The sequence below is a fragment of the Rhinolophus sinicus genome, linkage group LG10 (assembly GCF_036562045.2).
Source record: "Rhinolophus sinicus isolate RSC01 linkage group LG10, ASM3656204v1, whole genome shotgun sequence".
NCBI lineage: Eukaryota > Metazoa > Chordata > Mammalia > Chiroptera > Rhinolophidae > Rhinolophus > Rhinolophus sinicus.
The window spans coordinates 39,346,317-39,367,199 of NC_133759.1; the positions used below are offsets into that span (position 1 = coordinate 39,346,317).

A 20,883-nucleotide genomic window follows, 5' to 3' on the forward strand; every position below is an offset into this window, starting at 1 on the left:
TCCTCATTTGGTTTCCAGCCTTCTTCTTGCTTTTTTTTTTTTTTTTTAATTAGCGATCTAAGAGCATTTGTAGCCATCTCTAGTCAGATGTGTGGTCACTTAATATGAACAGAACATGTATCGTATATGGTTCATCTGGGTTTGTTTATAGGCATTTGTGTTTGGCTCATAAAGTTAGTGTGTTCAGACTTATATCTGCCGCCACTACCACTGCTCTGCTCCAGCTCATAGATGTTTGCTTTCTTCACTCATTTTTCTGGCCTCCAGGGTCTCCCAACTCCCCCCATTTCAAACTTCACCTCTTTCATGAGGCTTTCCCTCACTGCATCAGTCCTCAGGAATGTCTCTCTCCCTCCCAGCACTTAACACACCACTCAACAAACAGCACACATTAGCATCTAGTCAAATATGACCTTGTGTCCATATTTATATTTGATGTAGTTATGCAACCTTGTCTTCTCTGCCAGGCTCCTTGAGCTTGGTTAGCCCCCACCCAGGTACAAAGCCTGGGGGCACCAGGAGATGAGGGGATGGTGGGTGTACCAGTAAAAGCTGAGGCTCAGAATCCCAAACCTGACACAGCAGGTGTCCACCACTAGATGGTGGTGGCAATCAGGCATCTCCTTAGGCTCTCTGTGCCTCAGCTTTCTTATCTTTTAAATGGAGGTGTCTGCTTTGCTTGGGAAGACATAATTCTATGACCCTGGGCTAGCAATAGAAGAACCCTGGCTTCAAAACTGTCACCATCATGTAGCAGCAGTGTGCTCTCTAAGTTACTTCCCTGGACCTCATTCCTCCCACATATAAAAGGTTACACCAGAGGTTCTCAGCGAGTGGTCCCCAGGGTTCCTGGGCTCCTTTCAGAGGTCAAAACTATTTCCATACCAATATTCAGAGCTATTTCTCTTTTCACTCTGAGTGTACAGTTTTCCAGAAGCTACATTATATGTGATGCCATCGCTCTAATAATAACTCGTAATGGTTTTATGACTGTTGTTTTTAAATGGATGAATATGGTTAAATTTTTTCATGTTTTAATTTCTTAAAAAGCAAATATATACAGAGGGTGCCAAAAAAATGTATACACATTTTAAGGAAAAAACTATATCAAAATTGTGCCGATGGTAACCACTTTGAGCACCTCTTGTAATTGCAGAAGTCAAACATAAAACTTGTGTTCATCTTTTGTTACGGTATATATGGAGTATTACAATTTTAATATTTTTTTCCCTTTCTTAAAATGTGTATACATTTTTTGGCACCTTCTGTATTGTCCACACACAAGAGCTCTTTAATTTGTAAGTGTAAAGGGGTCCTGTAGACCAAAACGATTGAGGATCCACTGAACCCGATTTCTAGAAGATCATTAAGGTCATGCACTCAACAAATAACTGGGCCTCCTGTGGCCAGGCATTGCTTCTGATAAGGAGGCCAAGATGACGATAAAGGCATGGTCCCTGCTCTGATGGAGGTTACATTTGGGAGGGACGACAAACGGATATATGAAGGAGACAATTTCTGAGAGTAGTAAGTTTCATAACGGCCTAAGGCAGAATACGCGGTTCCTGCGCAGCGTGCGCCAGCTCTCACGACGGTAACACCGCCCCCTGCCGGTTGTGGCCCTTGGGCCCTCAGCCCTCTAGGTTGTCCCAGCATGGGGCGGGGGTGGGGACTGCGTCCGAGGGCTGGCGTGTGGTGACGTCACTGTCCCGCGCCAGCCAATCGCGGGCGACCTCTGTCGTAAGCACCGCGGCGGCAGGCGGCCTGCGGGCGGCGCTGTGGCCCGTCGGGCGGCCCCACGGAGCCGCCATAGCCGCGTGCCTTCCCCTACCCAACGTCGCCGCCGCCGGCTCCGCGCCGTAGTCATGGCCGACGTGGAAGACGGCGAGGAGCCCTGCACCCTGTCCTCTCACTCCGGGAGCGCAGGCTCCAAGTCGGGAGGCGACAAAATGTTCTCTCTCAAGAAGTGGAACGCGGTGGCCATGTGGAGCTGGGACGTGGAGTGCGATACGTGCGCCATCTGCAGGGTCCAGGTGATGGGTAAGCGCTGCACGCTAGGCCCGGGCTGCGCTCCGGCCTCCGCGGGTCCGGGTCCGGGAGGGGACGAGCGAGGGCTCGGCGAGACCCTGACCTGGAGGAGTGGGGGCGGGGATCGCTCTGCCCCGGCCCTGCTGTGGCGGCCGCCAGGGGCGGTGGGGTCGCTCAACAGATGCACAGTGCCCGGGGCTGGATTTTCGGGAGAGAAACTGGCAGTAAACAGGAATTAAACAAGATAATTTCAGGTAGCGATGGGTGTGACCCAGAAAATACTGCTAGGTGGTTTTCTGGGAGCTGGGAGGAACCGCTTTGGTACGTGTAGCCAGTCCCAGCGCCGGCTCTAAAAGCAAACCACGAAGAGGTCAGGGTAAAGGTCCTGATTTCGCAGAGCAACTTGAATGGTTCTGGTCACACACCAAAGTGGCGCTCTGGTCATCTTCCACAAAAACGACCCCCTCAGTGCTGCTCTTGTGACATGCAGGGAAGAGAAGTGTTCCCAGCCATTGCATTCATTTCTGGCTTAGCTGCGGTCGGGCTGCTGCTGGCCATTAAATCTGTGTGATTCAAGACGGGTCAGACGGCACTCGCTGGGCTTGAAGGAGATACAATGTGGTCCAAAAATATTTAAGTGTCATGGGAATTGAATAATGTGAGCCCTGTACTCAGAAACAGAATTTCATCCCCTTCCTGGCCCCTCACTCCCATAGTTTGCCGTTTCCTGGAGAAGACAACTGCCCCGCGCTGAGTCGGGTCTTTGTGGAGAGCCCGCTTTTATAAATATCTTACTTTTTATGATATTTTGAATAAAAATATCGGACCAAGTGAAACCTTTCAGAGCATCTTCATCCCGTTTTGTTTTATATGGTTTGTTTTAAAGTCTCAGGCCACCTTGAAAAGGAGGCGCTATTTAAATGCAAGTTGTGTATTTAAGTATGGCATTTAAAACTACCGTGAGAGCATCCAAAATGTTGTTTCTTGAGGGTAGATGAAGAAAATTGAGGTTTCTGTAGTCTTGAGGTTTCTACTGTCTTGCACGGAAAAATGAGAGAATTGGAGAAAATAAATAGAATTGTTCTTCCTTCTTGAGGAATAAAACTTTAAATTTACCAAAATCAAGAGATTTCTCAATTTATACTCTCTTTAGTGTGCTCTCTTGTTTTTTATTCATAAGGACCTGTTTCAAAGAGGATTTACAGCAAAATGGAGTTCAGATGTTTTTTGTTTTGTTTTAAAGAGCTTAACTTCAGACATGACTCACTCATTTTGTACATTAGGTTTTTAAAACACCTCGTTTATTGGCCTGCAGTACAGCCTTCTTACCCCATACCCCACACCCCACCCATTACTTAGGAATTACAATCATAATTTCCAGTTTGGGTGGCATTTTTAAGTTATACAGGTGACTTAATTTTTTTGTTCTTTTGCAAGACTGGCTTTGCTAAAAATTTTGTCCCCTAAATTTCCTTTAGTCTGAAGAAGAAGAATGTTTCTAAAAGGGCATTTTCTTCCCCCCCCCCCAAAGAAAACTTTAAAACTAGTAAGTAGAAATGCAGAATTTAATGGTTGAAATCTTGCAGCAAATAAACTTTAACTGGGATATTTAAAGTAAGTCAAAGTATGGGCTATAAATGGCTCCATTCACAGTAACTTTCTAATTATAGCAAGTATTCTGCTGTGGATTAATGTTGCAGGTTTACAACAGCTATACTTTGAGTTCAGGGAAGTACTATAGACTAGACCTTTGTATTTTGTTTATGAGGTGTTAAAATCCACTTAGTGGTCAGGTAAACAGCAGAAGGAAATTTTTCAGACTTCCCAATCCTTATCCTAGCATTACACTAAAAGATGTTACTATTATTGTACTCCTTAAAAAAATACTGTTTTAGATACTTTTTCTTTTATCTGAAACTTTGGGAATTTTTGTCGATTTAGGTCAGTTTTTGATCGTGAATCTAAATCAAAGCTATAAGCATAAATCAGAGATTTCTAGATTCTACAAAAAGAGCCCACTTAACCCATTTCCTTAATATTTGGGATTCATCTCATGCCTAAATGATTTATTATGACTCCTTGATCCAAGATTTGCCTGTCTACCCATTTTGATGTTAACACTCTCCTCCCTGGTTTCCACTCTCCTCCCTTCATTCTGAAATGAGCAGATGGCACAGGGAAACCAGGGACCAGACTTGGTCATTTTAGTGTCATGCCCCCGTGCATAACTCCTTGCACAGAGTAGATCCTCAGTAATTGTGGAATTGAAGAAAGTCTTAGGAGGCAGTAGTTGTTTTTAATCCACACTGAAGAGGCCTGGGTGGTGTGTTTTTTTAGGGTAAAGGCATGCAGGGAGAAGCAAACAAATGGCCTGTGCATAATCCAGTGTAAGAAGGGAAGCAGGCGGCAGCTCCACCGCGTGTCTATTTTTACAGAATTAGTTTCTCCAGTTTATGTTAAAAACTTTTTTTCTGTTGGTTTGAACTTCCTTTTACCCAACTTTGACTCCTCTTCCAGCTAGTGAATAAATCCATTCATTAGTCCCTGGCATATTGTGTATTACCTCCTTCATCAAGCAAATAGTACAGAGTGAATTTTGAAAATTTCTAATTATACCCTTTGGGTTCCCATTCCTAGTATTTACTCCCACGTAATTTGTTAAAAACCTTTGCCATTGTTGCATAAATGCTTTGGGCTCAGACTTATTTGTAAAGGGAGTATTTTCGTAAAAGAAAAGTAAAAAGAGAACCTAGTATTTAGAAGGTATTTTTAATTAATTTAATTAATTTTAATTTGATTGTATAGATTATACAGTCACATCATTCAAAAATTTAAGAAAATGTACAATGAAAACTCCTTCCCATTCTATCCTCTCCCAAGTAAACTTTATTATTAGTTCCTTGTATCCTTCTAGAGTTTCTTTATGTATGTACAAGCAAACACCAATATATATACATGGCTTATTTAAAAGGGTGTCTTCAAAATAAACTGCCCCTAGGTGTTGATCTACGTGAGCATGCCCAGTGAGCTTATAATAACTAATAATAGAGTGGAGTATGGCATATTTTTCTCTAGTGGTTGCATCCACTGTCAGGACATCTTTTCATTAGAGTTTATAAAAATAGAGGGTCAGTAACCCTTGTGAAATTGCTCCTGGTCATGAATCAACTAGTAGAGTGCCTTGTACTTTATTCATCTTTAAACAGTATGTTCAGACGAGAAATTAATAGTATGAGTCTTTTAGCTCCATCTCTAACCCTTTGGGCTCTTATTTGACTTTAAAGTGTCTGGGTTTTAAAAATTGCATTCTGAGCATCAGAATGAGAATTGCTATTTGTTTACTTTTAGATGCCTGTCTTAGATGTCAAGCTGAAAACAAACAAGAGGATTGTGTTGGTATGTTGTCATTTCGTTCTCTTGCTTTTTCAACTGAAGGTTTTCTCTCAGTGGGGATGTTTGAATTTGCTGTTAAGATTGACTTTATCAATACACGAAAATAAACTGTAAAGCAGTGATCCATTATTAATATAAAATGTGTTGATTCTCAAAAGGCCTTAATGGAATTAATCTGCCAGTTCTTTTATTATTTGTAATTAAGAAGAATTGGTTATATGTTCCAGACATGGGCATAGTAAATATTTTGATAATAAAAAAATAAAAAAAAAATTCCTTTCTATTAAGAAAATTATACAATAAGGAATTTGCCAAAACATTTAAATTCTGACTATGTTTATAGGTAGGTCAGTTTTGGTAGGGTTTTATTCTAATAAAGCATTTCAGTTTTCAGTATTCTTTTGTGATATAGTATTTAACTTTTTAACTAAGATAGAAAAAATTCTAAGTCTCAAGAACTTCGGGGAATGTAGTTTGTATGTAGAAATCTATTAAATTTTCCTTACAGTCTGGGACTACCCAGATTCTCGTAGGATAAATGTTTTAAGCAATTCAAAGGTTTCCATGTCCTCGCACTTGAAGTCGTCACTTCCAGATTGCTGTATGAAAGTGTTTATACCTTCCTAGAATGAACGGTGAACTTGTACTTTGCGTTTTTGTGGTTTGCATAACAGCTTCCTAATAATGACTTATGTCATTTTGATCAAATCCTGTTTCTTCCTCCTAAAACATTAGAATGATTCCCCCTTGCTTTTTACCCCCTATAGTCAAATGTTCATAAGTTTTTTTTCTTTTTTTTTTCCTGTGTCTTTCATTATTCTGTTATCATATAGCTCAGTTGGTCAAGCAAGGGGCAAATGAAGCCAATGTTTGAGATTGTATTCCAGATTGTGGATGATTTCTCTCGGTTTAAAATTTTTCTGTCATGCTGTTTAAAAAATATTAATTTGGGAATTGTGAGGGGTAAGCCGGCTTTCTTTGATCACAGAGAGACTTCTCTTTCCAGCCAGCCACTTTGAAAATTTCATTGTTTGTCGCATGAGGAGTTGCACTGCTGATTGATGACTTAACATGCAATTCATCACCACTTCTAGAAAACAACTCAGTAGATGTACAGCTGATAATATTTAGAAGCATGTCATCTATTCATAATAGCCTACTGTGAACTGAAAACATTTAAAACTCATACCTTGGTAAATATGAATCTGAAGGATATTTTTCAATAAAATAAAGCCCCAAAGGTCTCCAAGGTCAGTGAATAACTGAGAAGTTCTGAGATCTAAGGAAGGCTCAAGTCTTTTTATCTCCTAACTTCAGGAAGATAGCCTGTGGAGCTATGTGGGAATGGGGGCCACCACATCATCCATTGATTCTAGAACAGTGATAGAAAGTCCCCCAAACACAGTTCCTTATTTTCTTAAGTATAAAATAACCATGTAAGTGTAAATGTATTTCTTTATAGACAGAAAACATTTTTTTTGACCAGTTAACCATCTTCATTCAAGATCATGAACCACATTTATTAGTCATAATATAAAATAAGCTATTTGAGCTCAGTAATTTAAGTTGAAATATGTAATGTCAAATAATCTCTTTTTCTTTTAGTGGTCTGGGGAGAATGTAATCATTCCTTCCACAACTGCTGCATGTCCCTGTGGGTGAAACAGAACAATCGCTGTCCCCTCTGCCAGCAAGACTGGGTGGTCCAAAGAATCGGCAAATGATGGTGGTGGAAGGCTTTTTTAGTGCAGTTGTCCAGAGCCTTGGTGGATCTCATTATCAAGTGCCCTGCAGAGGCTAGGACACTCCAGGGAACTAATTCTTCAGATAGGAGGAAATGGATCTTTGGTCTTTGGGGACTAATCAAAGGCATGGTTTAGCATTTTGTCGGTTTTATGTTCAGAAATTCTCTGCAAATAAGAAGATAATTTATTAAAGATGGTCTTTCCTACCTCTGTGGTATGCGTCACCCACACTGTTTAGAAGTGCTATAAAGGAGGAGAGAACTACAAATTGACCTTTATAATTTACTTTTTGATATCCAAGGGGCTGTGGAAGCAGTTCCATTCAGAAGAGAACTCTTTGCATGCATGCGGTTGATCAGTTAAAAAAAGACAATGTTATAGTAACAAGTGCAGTTTAAAACCCAATTCTTATCCTTATTTGTTCCTAATATTTATTTTCCTTAAGGAATGGGGTGAGTCACGAAATATTTATTTGATAGATGAGAACTTTAAGTTGGACTAGTGAGCAGGATAAATAAGTCAACCTTTGAGCACATGGGCTTTCATTTGTCTTACGGTAGGTATCATCTTTGACTCGACAAAACCTACATCTGCACTCACCTGTCTTGTCGTTGAGTAGTAAAGGACAGAAGTATTTTCAAGTTCTGGTCAGACTATGTTGTAATTTAACTGTGTTTAAATTACACATGTGGAATGTTAATGAGGGAAAATGTTTACCACTATAGCATTGGATCAAAAAGTTTATTTTATTACACAGTGTTTTAATAAATGGTTTATTCTGTTTACTTCATTTGAATTGTCATTATTGCAATTTTATGCACAACCTTAAACTTAATAAACTAATTTGTCAAGTGAGTGGTTTCATTTAATTTGAAAAATTTATATACTCTTTCATTTGGTAATAAGAAAATTTTAAGTTTATTAACAGGAAAAATATAAATGTGAGAAAATACTTAAATCGTATCCAACTCATTCACATTTAGTGTGGAGGTTATCTTGTAACAATTTATGGACCACAAGTTCATTTTGAATCTTTCCATTATAGAGGCTCCAGCCAAGAATTTTAAAAACCCAAATTTTTAAATCTTAAACATTTATTTCTGTAGTTTCAGAGTTTGCCAATCTGAATCTTTATTTGAATTCTAAAGAATGTGGATACATAAAAGAATGTTAAAAATACTGGGGGTGCCAAAAAAATGTATACAAGTGGACACTGGTCAATGTTGCTCAAGCAGTAGTTCACCATCATCAGAAGTGTCTGGATGCTGATGGTAACCACTTTGAGCACCTCTTGCAACTGCAGAAGTCAAATATGACTTGTATTCATCTTTTGTTATTGGTATATATGGAGTATTACAATTTTAATAGTTCTTTCTTAAAATGTATATACATTTTTTGGCACCCTCTAATAATAATTCTAATAAAAATTAGAATTTTGTATGTGTTCACATTGACTACTATTAATCAGATTTCTCTGGAAATTTGCTTTATTAATGTATTTTCTCAACTGTCTATAGAAAAAATTAGTTACAATATATAAATATGTTCGACTATTTGAATGTTTGTCATGGCAGTACACTATTTTAGCAGCTCTTTGACCTTTCTAAAAGGTTATACAATGTGAACCACCTATTTGGCTTTGAAGTGAAGAGAAATTTTAAGAATGTTGAGTTAGTTGGAATGACAATATGTAAATGAAATGTGGAGGATGGTGATAATAAATTGATTTTCCACATAGCAAAACTGCAGGCTCAACACCTAACAGCTCTCTATTACACATCAGCATCTGAGGGTAGAAGAGGAAGTGGGACCAAGCCCCACTGACCCTGTGCCTCCTAGGATGGGAGCAGCTCATCTGCATAACCGTCGGAAGGTTGTTTGTGCAGAAAGGGTGTGCTGTGCCACTTCATTATGAGTTCCAGTGAAAAGAAGCATTGAACAGGTTTTTCTTTCCATTTGATGAAACGGTGTTGAATTTTACTAGTGTATTAAAAACAGACGTTTGTCATCTTTATTTAATTTTCCATCTATGCAAGTTGCATTCTTGTATCACAGCTGACATCTAAGTCAGTCTGACCCTATCACACCCATTACTATCTTTTTATAAAAATGTCCTCTTTACTTATCCTGAAGTGGAATTAATAAACTCCGCACATAATTAAAATGTATATAATAATTGTAATACAGAATAGAAATAGAAATAAGAGGAAAGTAATTTATAATTCATTTGTATTTCAGTATATAAATGCTTGGGCATAATTACCTCAGAAGACAATGAAATAGGCCGATATGTGTGTGGATGTGTGTGGGTGTGAGCACTATATGTAGACTTGTGACTCAGACACATGAGCGTTTCCATTGATGGTAAGATTTTAACCCCCTACAATGATGGATCATGCGTAGTAGAGTTCTGAACAAAACAATGTGCAATCTTGATTTATATGTTAGTTGCATATTTGGAAACTAATAAGTTTTAGAGCTATGCAAAACTACTTCATGTTTATATGTAAAAAGAAGTTAGGTTCTAGGTTCAGATAATCATAAACTGATTTTTCTACTATATAAATGAACATTTAAAAGTTTCATGTGAGATTGTCCCATATGTTGCAAGACATTGAACGTCCCTGGCTTCCACCCACCAAGTTGCCAGTGGTGCCATCAGTCTGTGTGCCATCCAAAGAAGGCTCACATTTCCAAAACATCCCCTTTAGAAGTAGTATCGGCTTTGGGAGCACGAATCTAAGTGCTTGTAAAGGCAATCACATGCATACTTGGCTGCCACAGTCTCCCAGAAACACCCTAAAATGACAGACACAAACTAAGTCCTTTAAATGGTATAACGGGCTCAGGCTTTTAAACGCTGCGATCCTAAAAAAGTGCAGAGAGCCAGATCTTGCTGCTCTTGTCTAGAGGTAAAGAACTCTAAGTTAGTATTTAATACCTAGGACACACGTGGTTGGTGAATATTCACTTGGCAGTCTTCTAGGCCTAGGCCTAGAATAAGCTCCAAATTGTTTCATTTGAAGTTGATGTAGAAGCCATTAGGATCAGGGAAAAAAAAATTTTTTAAGTGTGCCTTTAGAAGCTTAGTAGACATCTGATAAGAAAGGCAACTATTTTAAAAATGCTTTGTTGCTTTTTTAAGATATTGCCAAGGGCTAACTTTGGGTAAAAAGAAAATTAGAAAATGTTCATGTTTACTTCAGTAAGCCCTTGTTTAAAAAAATAGTTAAAGGAAAAATATTACTGATTTGAGTATAAGGAAAATTGAAAATTGAAGCACAAATAATTTAAAATTATGTAAGTTATTTTTATATTGAACGTTTGAGTGATATAACAAAATACATGAGAAAAGCTTGCATGGAAGTTCCTTTTTTGCCATCTTTACCTCATTACATTTCTGCCATGGTAAGGTTTTGTTCAATAAAATATGTTTCACAGAAACAGTATCTTCTCTGCATTTTGATAACTCACTTTAGTGTCTGAGAGCTGATACTCTACAGCCAGGATACCTGGATTTGAATCCCAGTGCCACCATTTATTTGTGTAACCTTGAGCAAGTTACTTCACCTCTTAGACACACCTCGTGTACATTATAAATAATAGTAATACGTACTGACCTCACTACATCATTTTGAGACTAAATGGATTTTTAATACACGTGTAAAACTCTGAGAACAGTTTCTAGTACAGGCTAAGTGCTACTGTTGTTCATTTCCAGAAGTTCCTTTACTGTAATGGAGGTGGCACTTTAATGTGTTTGTAGTTATGGGGTAAAGCACTCCTAACTGTTCTCAGTAAGAATTTTGTAAGAAAAAGTTAATTGTTGGAAACGTTAGATTACTTGTAGCACTGTGAGCTTCTGTGAAAGATGGTAATGAGGTTTTAATGACTTGCCTGTTACATTTTTCTAATCATTCGATCAACATGATTTCTAGATTTTATATTAAGAAAAACATTTGTAAATGTTGAGCTCTCGGTTTCATTTTAGGTTTTTCATCTCAGTAGAAAGATTTCATTGGTTTCTACAAATATAGAGGTACATTTTTTGGACCACTTAATTTTGGTGATATCCATATGGTTTAGAAAATCAACCTTTTTTATAGCCCTCAATTTTCACCTTCATAGCCTTTCAGAGCAGAGCAGAGCAATCAGTGTGCTGCTTTCTTGTCTGTGCACTTGATAGAAACCTGAGTCAGTGATTAGAACCAGAACCTGCTTTTCTTTCTTTTCTTTCTTTTTTAAACAGGAATTTGGGGGAACCGTATTTTTTCCAGGGCTCATCAGCTCTAAATCAAGTTGTACTTCAATCTAGTTTTGGAGGGTGCAGTTCAGCTCCAAGTGCAGTTCAGGTCCAAGTCCAGTCGCTGTTTTCAATCTAGTTGCAGGGGGCGCAGCCCACCATCCCATGTGCGAATTGAACTGGCAACCTTGTTGTTAAGAGCTCGCGCTCTAACCAACTGAGCCAGCCAGCCGCCCCGAGAACCTGCTTTTCTTTAGGTTGGCTGCAAGCAAGCTTTTCCTGGGTGTGTATGGCTGTGGTATATAGCACGGTAGTTAAGACTGATTTTGGTGTCACTCAGCCGGGCTTGGAATCTCAACTCTATTGTTTACTACCTGTGTGATCTCACACAAAATCCTTAACTTCTCTGTGCCTATTTCTGCAACTAAAATGGGAATAACAATAGTCTCTATCTCATAGAGTTGTTATGAAGATTACATGAATTAATACATGTTGACTGCTAGAACAGTGCCTGAAACAAGCTCTGAGTACATGTTAGCCATTATTATAGATCACTACTGCCACAGCTAATCTCTGCCTTAAATTAGAGAATGGGCTTCAAGGAAGGTTTACAGTGATGCTTCTTGTAAGAATTATGATGTTTGTGTGCACCCACAACTGATGAAGAACTGTCAACATGGGTTTTTAGGAGAGTGATTTTCACCCCTCTTATATTAATTAACCACATCACCACATCTCACATCTGAAAAACACATTTCCCATCAGCAACGTTGGGCTCTCCCACAGTGGTTTCCAAAGAAGTGTGTGTGTATAAACAGGGCACGGAGGAGAGTTAGAAAAAGCTGCCCAGATGAAAATCTGTTAAAAACTTTTGGAACCATTTCAGCGCAGATGAAGTGTCATCTCAGCCTCTCAGGAGCTACCTACTATTTAAATTTATCTGGAATTCTAAAAACAACTGAATTATTTGTACCAAAATTTTAGTGTACTACAATAATCAGAATTCTTGCCAGACCACCAGGGGTGTGACTTTATAAATCCAAAAAATACACAGCATAGAACAAGCTTTGTGAGGTTGGTGTAATCATCTAACTCAAGTGGTAATTTTTAGACCATTGTAAATTAACCTCTGCTGTGCTAACTCCTGCTCTGCTTTTTCTGCTTTTATAGAAATTACATATTTATAACATTTATAAAATGTATTACTTATAGTTTGCCTACTATATTTAAGGCTTTGCCATAATGGCAGAAAGAATTTGAATCTAATAAGTCTTCTATCTTCAGAGACTGGGGTCTGTTAGGGAATGTTAGATTTACAACAGAATTGTGAAGTGTAATGTAGTAAATCTAAGAAACAGTGCTCTGTGCAATAGAAGGGGCAGAACACATTGGCTTGCAGCATAATACAGTGTCTGACTATAAGGACCATTTCTTGTGGAGATTATGAAAACCCTTTTCTATTTTAATAATATGTGTGTGGTATGTATGTGTTCCATAGCATTTCTGGAGAGAGCAGTTGTTTACATTGCTTCAACTTCCTTACCTACCTACCCGGCCTTCGGTTCCGTCTCCACTTCACTTACTTACACTTCTATTTGCCTGGGTATATCCTTCTACATAGGCCAAGAGGAGCAGGAGGCCTGCCCACTGACAAAAAAGTCCCTCCTGAGGAAAAAAAAGACATTTAAGATCTTTTTTTTTTTTTGAAGGATATAGATTTCTGTATTCCAGTAGTGTAGTCACTAGCTCTGTATGGCTATTTAAATGTTAATTTAATTAACATTTAAATTTCAGGCCCTTAGTCCTACTAGCCACATAGTAGTCACATGTGGACAGTGACTTCCATATTGGATATCACAGAATAGAACATTTCCATCATGGAAGAAAGTTCTGTTGGACATGCTAGTGTAGATCATCCATTTATAAGGTTATTGTATCAGAATCCAGGAATCATGGGAACCTCAGTTACATCAACAGTTAACAAGTGTTCGTGCTGCTGCATGTGCTTCCTTTTCATAAACTCTGAGAACTGGAAAGGATCTAAGAGTTCATTTTGTCCCCGAAATGACATCTTTGTGTTTATATCTTTTTAAAGGCTGACTTGTAAAGCAAAATTTTTTAATGGGCCTTTATCACATGTCCATTATGACATAAATCTGGATAGTCCTTGAATAAAATTATGTCTCAAAAATACAACACTATAAAAAAATACCATGTTACAGGCTGCAGCAGCACTTTTATATCTATTTCCCCAATTCTAATTTTATACAGAGATTACAAAGTAATTATTGTAGTCTGAAACTAAACTGAAATAGCACATGGAGCCTTTTAGTAATAAAATGGTTGCTTCCACAATTGTCCTGAGAAATTTAAACTGTTTGGAAAGATCTGAATCTAATGCTCTTACCTAGCTCTCTGATACCACCCTTGCTGCCTCAGTGTCTGCACAACACTCAGCTTCTATATTAAAGAATATTATCAGTCAACAGAACACTGCCTAATGAGGCCATATTCTCCACAAAAGCTTATATTAAAGAGCTGGATATTGGGCAACAGAATTGAAAAGATACTGCACAAAAGAAGACAATGGGAAGTTAGCCCATGAAAAGATGCCTAACATTGCTCAGGAGAAATGCAAGTTAAAATCACAATGAAACATCCACACCCCACACCCCTAGAAGTCAAGTTAACAAGATTGATACCAACAAGTCTTGGTGAAGATGTGGAGGACCTGGACACTCACATGCTGATGGGAATGAAAACTGGGATTGCCACTCGGGAAAATAGTAAGGCAGTGTTGTAAAGTTCAATAGACATCTACCCTATGACCCAGCATTTCTTTTCCTAGGTATTTGCCCAAGAGAAATGAAAACATGTACACACACACGCACATACACAAATAGATGAATATTCAAAGCTGCATTTTTCATATTTATAATAGCCCCAAAGTGGAAACAACCCAAATGTCCATCAACAGAATAGTGGTCTATTCACAGAATGGAATGCTACTCAGCAGTAAAAAAAAAAAAAAGGAACAAACTACTGATACGTGCTGCAACATGGATAAATCTCAAAACATGTTGAGCAAAAGAATGCAGAACAAAAAAGTACTTAATGCTATGATTTTGTTATATGAAGTTCAAGAACAGGCAAAACTGATGGATAGAAATCAGAAGAACAGCTGCCTCTCAGTGGGGGTATTGACTGGAAAAAGCACAGAAAGCTTTCAGTGGGGATGGAAAAGTTCTATGTAGTGATTTCGGTGACAGTGACATGAATGTTTACATTTGTCAAAACTCATCTAACTGCACACCTTAGATCTGTGCAGTTTATTCTATGTAAAATAAACCTGAATTATTTTCAAAAAGAGAGATGGGTATTATTATTCAGGACCACAAGCAACACCCTTTTACATTTGCTACTAAGTGGAAAATACAAGAAAATGCATTAATGGTTTCTTAATGGTTGTTCCATTTGTCTTATTGTTCAACTCTTCAAGGAAGCACTCAAATCAAAATAATTGTGTTTCTCATCTGTTCTGGCCCCTGTGGAGGTAACCTGAGAAAGCTTGGAGCTCATTAGAAGTGCTACGTTTTCAAGAAGTTTATCAAAATGCAGAAGAAGTAAGTAATGGAAGACGTGATTTTTTTTTTTAAAGGGAAAGTTTTGTTCATTCCAACTCTCTTCTAGGACACTTTTCAGGGTTTTAAATGTACAAAATATGGGAGCTGCCCTCAAATTATAAGGTGAAAATTTTAGTGTAGCCTGAAGTTCCTCACGGACCTCTGAACTCTGACAACGCTAACTCAGACCTTTTCTAAAAAGCTTAAATCTTAGGGATACAAGATATGGACTTGGGTCTTTCCCATACCTTATGCTTAAAAAAGCGCTTGACGGTCCTGAGGTGCTGGGTTTCTGTCGGCCCAGAACTGAGATCTTGTGCGTATAGACGTCCTAATAAAACTCAGGAATGCTGGAGTCCTCCCAGCTCCACCGCAGCCCTGCTGGTAGCTCCTTTGGTGACTGCAAAGTGAAAGGACTTACTCTTGAAGTCCTTGTGCCCCCAAAGCCCTCAAACCCACCATCTAACCACGAAAATGTCCCAGGTCCTCCCAACTTAGCTCAGACCAACCTTCTGCCAGCTCCACCCTCGTGGACCAGGTGGGAGGGGGCCCAAGTGCTCTGCATAAGACCTGCCACCATTCAGGGGTCACGTGGATCCAGTGGTCTCATTGATCTGTGGGAGCTGCGTGCCCTCTCCAGGCCAGCACCCCGCCCTGCCCCAACATTCAGTTCTGGGTACCGTCACCTGCTGGAGACCGTCACCTGCAGGAGACCATCACCTGCTGGAGACCGTCACCCTCATCCTGCCCTTCACCCCTGGTTAGGGCAGACAACATGAGAACGCAAGCTCTCCAGGTCGCCTTGCTTTCTCTTAAATCTAATCCCAAGTAGTTCTTTACATCCCCTTTCACATCTCCATCTCCCACTCCTCCCCATCTTCTGAAACTCCTTCTCTCTGCCCTCTGATATTTGCACCAACAAAAATGTCCTCCATCCCCATCCTTCTTTGTAAGTTCCCTTCACTTTCTTTTCTCACTAACACCTGGTTCTCCCCTGAAAACACTGCTTCTTCTGCACTGCAACCCTCCTGCTCCCCCCAGGCCCCGGAACCCGGCAACGTGAACATGTCTTCCTTTCTCTCCATTGCTGCTTCCCTCTTTCAAAACACCCAGCGTCAACTCTCATGTCGTGAGACCACCACTCACTACATCTCCTTGTGGCCCCCCAGTCACTTCCCTTCATCCTGTGAATATGCTAGCTCCACACTGTCAGTTTCTCCATCACTACTCGGGATAATTTCAATAGTCACATGGATGATGCTTGTAATACTCTGGCCGCTCCATCCCCTGACCCCCTGTCCTCCAGCGATCTTGTACTCTCCACCCCCACCCTGGCCACTCACTCCTGTGGTCAGACCCTTGAGCAAAACTCCTCAAAAGAGTAGCGTATACTGACTGTCTCCAGTTTATCTCCTTTCATTCTCTAGTGAACTGACTCGAACACGGTTTCATCACACGATTCCATTGAAACTGCTCATCAAACGCCCTAGTGACCTCCAAATTGCTAAGTTTCAAATTTTTAGTAAAGTAGCATCTCAAACCACTGTTAACCAAGAATACATGAACTTTGTCTCCCCTACACACAATGCAGCACAACAAGGCAGTGATGTCAAATACCCTTCATCACAATCACCAACAGAAATATTTCAAAGTCAAGTTTGCAACTAACAACTAGACGTTGGGAAAATTCTAAGTTAAGAGAAACATAAAGCTCTCAGACAGGGTTCTTTTACCCTGAAGAATAAACGCCAGTGTGCCACTCACTTGACAACACTGCTAGGCTTTTCGCTTTGTTTTGTTTTTCCTTTATGCCTAGTATACCATCCCATTTATAAGTACCCATTATTATAAATAAATCAGCATTGTTTACCCTATTTACTGTTCCTTTTTGGCTTCACAAAGAAACCAGTCAATAAACGTATGGACAGCAGTCAGTTCTCCGTGCTCATCCTGCCAGAGCTGCCAGCAGCAGTTGCCACCGTGGATCACTCTCTTCTTGACCCCCTTTCCTCTCTTGGCTGCTAGGATACCAACATCTGCCAGCTTGCTTTCTCTGCCACTGCCCTTCTCACCTCCCCGACCTCCAGGGCTCAGTCCTTAGAGTTCTCTGCTCTTGCCCCCAGAGTGTCACCTCCAGTCCCATGGCTTTAAATGCCATTTACACAGTGGGTGACTCCCAGTGGTTATTTCCAGGCCAGGCCTCTCCCCTGCGCTCCAGGCCCAGAAGATGACTTACGTGTAAGACGTCCACTTGGAGGTCTCAGGGGCAGCTCCGGGTGAACAGGTACAGAACTGAGTTTTTGATGATCCCCACAACCTACTCTTCCAGAGGATTTCCGACTGAGCTAGGGAAGTTCATCCTTCCGGTTACTCAGGCCCAAGACTTTGGGGTCAATCTTGTCCTTTTTCTTTATGCAACACCCCACATTCAACTCATTAGCAAACCTTCTTGCCCCTTCCACTGACCTCTCACCAGCGTTACTGCCAGTGGCTCCAAACGGATTTTGTTTTCACCCTTGCCGCCTTCAGTCTGGGATCCTGTTAAAATGTCCATCCAATCATCGCAATCCTCTGATGGAAACTTCTAGTGGCAACCCAGCTCTCCCAGGTGAGCGCAGCCATCTACAGACCCGTTGGCTGAATGCAGCCCCGTGAGTCAGACCAGCAAAGCAAAGAATCACGAGAAATAATAAGTCAGTATTTTAGGCCATGAAGCTTTGGGTAGTTTGTAATACCACAATTTAAGATATTATATCTTTTACTTACTTTGTTTATTGACAGTCTCATCCACTAAAATGTAATCTCCATAAAGACGGATTTTTGTCTCTTGTTTTCTGTTGCACACCCAGTGCCTAGAATAGTGCCTGATACAATAGGCTGTCTCTCTTTCCTCTCTCTCTCTCTCTCTCTCTCTCGAATGAATAGACTGAATAGACAAATGAAAACCATGCCAGGAGAATTATGTGTGAATTTTAGTACTCAATTCTACCTTTACTAATTTCCTTTTATACATCAAGGTCATTACTTGCAATGTAATGTTAGCTATGAGGTGTTTAAGTCTCCCAACTGAATCTGTTTTCTTTAGCATGACACACGTCAGAGTCCAGCCTTCCATCATAGCCCCTCCTATATTCAGAAATCAGGTTTTCATCTCATTCGCTATTACCAAATGACCCTAAAGTTACTACTGCGTATTAAACTTAAGGGTGTTTATATACTTTACAATATTTTTTTTATTTAACGTAACTCTCCTCACTCTACCAGTGGACATTTAGCTGTTTGGGGCATGTAGTCATTATTAAAACAATCAGAGTCTTGTTTAGAGAGGCAGATGTTGAAGTTATGCCATATTATGAACCCTAAGGTTCCATATTTATGAATTTAGTTTATGATAAAAACAAGAAATTTTAAACATTTCTATAGATTCTTTTGTTCCCATTAAAGCCTTTGCAACTTCTTCTATGTTAAGTAGCCTCAAAGCAAAAATTTTCACTGTCTATTATTGGTATGACTTTTAAGGAAGTCAGGATTCCTGCTGATAAAAGGATTTTTCCTTTAGATGCGCAACAATCATTTCATTATCAATTGGAATAGAGCTGAACTAGATGTTTGGTGTTATCTTAGGTTAGTACAAAAGTAATTGCAGTTTTTGCAATTATTTTTAACCTTTTCAACCGCAATTACTTTTGCGCCAACCTAATACCATACTACCGCACAAGACTTATAACTAGCAATGTGCCCTTTTGATAGGAAACAGCGCAAGAATCATTTCTAAACGTAGATCCATCTTCTTCTTTGACCCCATAGTCTCTCTGTGCCACAGGAGCAGTCTCGAGTGAAAAAAAGCCCTTGACTAGAGAGTGGGCTCCCAAGTTCCTAGTCCAAATCTAGCACTTATTTTTTTTCTAATCCCAGTTTTCTTCACATACAGTAAGAGCTTAGACAAGGTTAAGGTGACTTACATTATATTTAACTCTAAGTCTGTGACTGTTGGATAATGTTTAGCGTTAATAAGAAAATGCTTGGTTTACAATGACATTTCCTGACAATGAGAAAATTCATTGCTCCCTCCTCAATGCTCCCCTTAGATTTGGTGCCTAGGTCTGTGATGGCCTTTAACCACCTGATATCATGGTCATTGTGTTAAATGGAATGATCAAACATAAAACCTGAGCCCCCAGACCCAACCTCCTCTCTCGTGATGGGAGAGCTGCCCCTTCCTCCTAAAACTCTTCACCTGTGCTGTGAACTCCTCCTGTATTTTAATGCATGCATATATTGTAACCTTGCCCTCTACACTGGATCCTTCTATCAGCTTTTTACATGCTACCATTCATTTTTTCCTTCTCCCCCACAACCCCTACATTTATCTCTCCTTCTCTTCACAACTGAAACTCTTCTGGTGCAATCCCCACTTTTTTCCATCTTCCTTTCCCATGGCTGCCATAATGAATTACCACAGATTTGGATAGCTTAAAACAACTACAATTTATTCTCTCATGGTTCAGGAGACCAGAAGTCCAAAATCAAGGTATCAGCAGGGTTGGTTCCTTCTGAAGCCTCTGAGGGAGAATCTGTTCCATTCCTCTCTCCTGACTTCTGCTTGTTGTTGGCAATCCTTGACATTCCCCCACCTCCATGTGCACTGAGCCTTCTCTCTGTGTGTCTCCTCTGTGTCTGTTTCCAAATCTTCCAAATCTCTCTCCTTTTCTTTTAAAGACACCAGTCATCGTATTTAGGGCCCACCCTAATCTAGCATGACTTCATTATAACTTAATTACATCTACAAAGTTCCTATTTCCAAATAAGGCCACATTCACAGGGGTTTAGGACTTGAACAAATCATTCAACCCAGTATAGCTCCCATGATGGTTCCATGGCCCATTGGGTGTTTGTGGCTTATGGACCCTGGTAACACACCTCGTCCTCCCTTTGTCCCTTCAGTCCTATGGGTGGAAGCAGCTTTTGCTAGAGCTAATCTCTGAGTTGCTTCACCAACCCCTATTTATTTTATATATATATATTTTTTTCTTTTCTTTTGGATATCTATATATATATCTATATATATATCTATATCTATATCTATATCTATATCTATATATATATATATATATATATATATATATATATAGCCAAAAAATGTGTACACATTTTAAGAAAGGAAAACTGTATTAAAATTGTAATTCTCAATATATACAGATAACAAAAGATGAATACAAGTTACGTTTGACTTCTGCAATTACAAGAGGTGCTCAGAGTGGTTACCATCAGCGTCCAGACACTTCCAATTACGGTGAACTACTGCTTGAGCAATGTTGACCAAAGTCAATATATATATATATATATATATATATATATATATATATATATATATATATATATAATACAGGGGGTGCCAAAAGAATGTATACAAGTAGACACTTTGGTCATATATATATATATATATATATATACACATATATATATGTATATGTATGTGTGTATATATACATACACACACACACACATAAATATATATAAAACTCTTTTCTCATTTCTTTAAGAAAACTTCAATTGTCTCTAGAACTCGGTTGAAGAAAATCCAGTAGGACTACCAACTGGTTTTACTATTCAATATTTCAACAGAAAAGACAAAAGTGCTTGAAAACTAAAGTTTTGTAAGGAAATTCTGTGACTACATTGGAACAATAATAGTCTAAAATTCATCTAGTTCCACATCTTGTCTGTTTAATATTTAACAAGTTTTAACCAAAAAGATATCCTTGATTTCTTCAAAGTATTAAAATATAAAGTGTGGTCCACTGTTGTTGGAAAAATAAAGACCCTTTGCTTTCCTTTCAATTGAGAGCTT

At 39.3% G+C, this 20,883-nt stretch overlaps 1 protein-coding gene across 2 annotated transcripts; it reads left to right on the forward strand.

Moving 5' to 3' along the window:
* The first annotated feature begins 1,747 nt into the window (after positions 1–1,747).
* On the forward strand, positions 1,748–7,956 carry RNF7 (ring finger protein 7). Of its 2 annotated transcripts, none has more exons than XM_019747227.2 (3): positions 1,748–2,033; positions 5,377–5,424; positions 7,027–7,956. In XM_019747227.2, the coding sequence occupies exons 1-3, from the start codon at positions 1,866–1,868 to the stop codon at positions 7,081–7,083; spliced, it is 273 nt and encodes a 90-aa protein (XP_019602786.1). In that variant the 5' UTR covers positions 1,748–1,865; the 3' UTR covers positions 7,084–7,956. The 2 variants fall into 2 exon arrangements, with proteins under 2 accessions (XP_019602786.1, XP_019602776.1); XM_019747217.2 differs by having other exon boundaries at positions 1,755–2,040.
* Positions 7,957–20,883: the final 12,927 nt, after the last annotated feature.

What these genes read in the sequence shown, in the direction of transcription:
- RNF7 (XM_019747217.2), top strand. Translation starts at nt 1,866, where the DNA reads ATGGCCGACGTGGAAGACGGCGAGGAGCCCTGCACCCTGTCCTCTCAC. An exon ending in CTGCAGGGTCCAGGTGATGG is followed by an intron (nt 2,041 to 5,376) that starts GTAAGCGCTGCA and finishes GTTTACTTTTAG; the next exon opens with ATGCCTGTCTTAGATGTCAA. An exon ending in CAAACAAGAGGATTGTGTTG is followed by an intron (nt 5,425 to 7,026) that starts GTATGTTGTCAT and finishes TTTTTCTTTTAG; the next exon opens with TGGTCTGGGGAGAATGTAAT.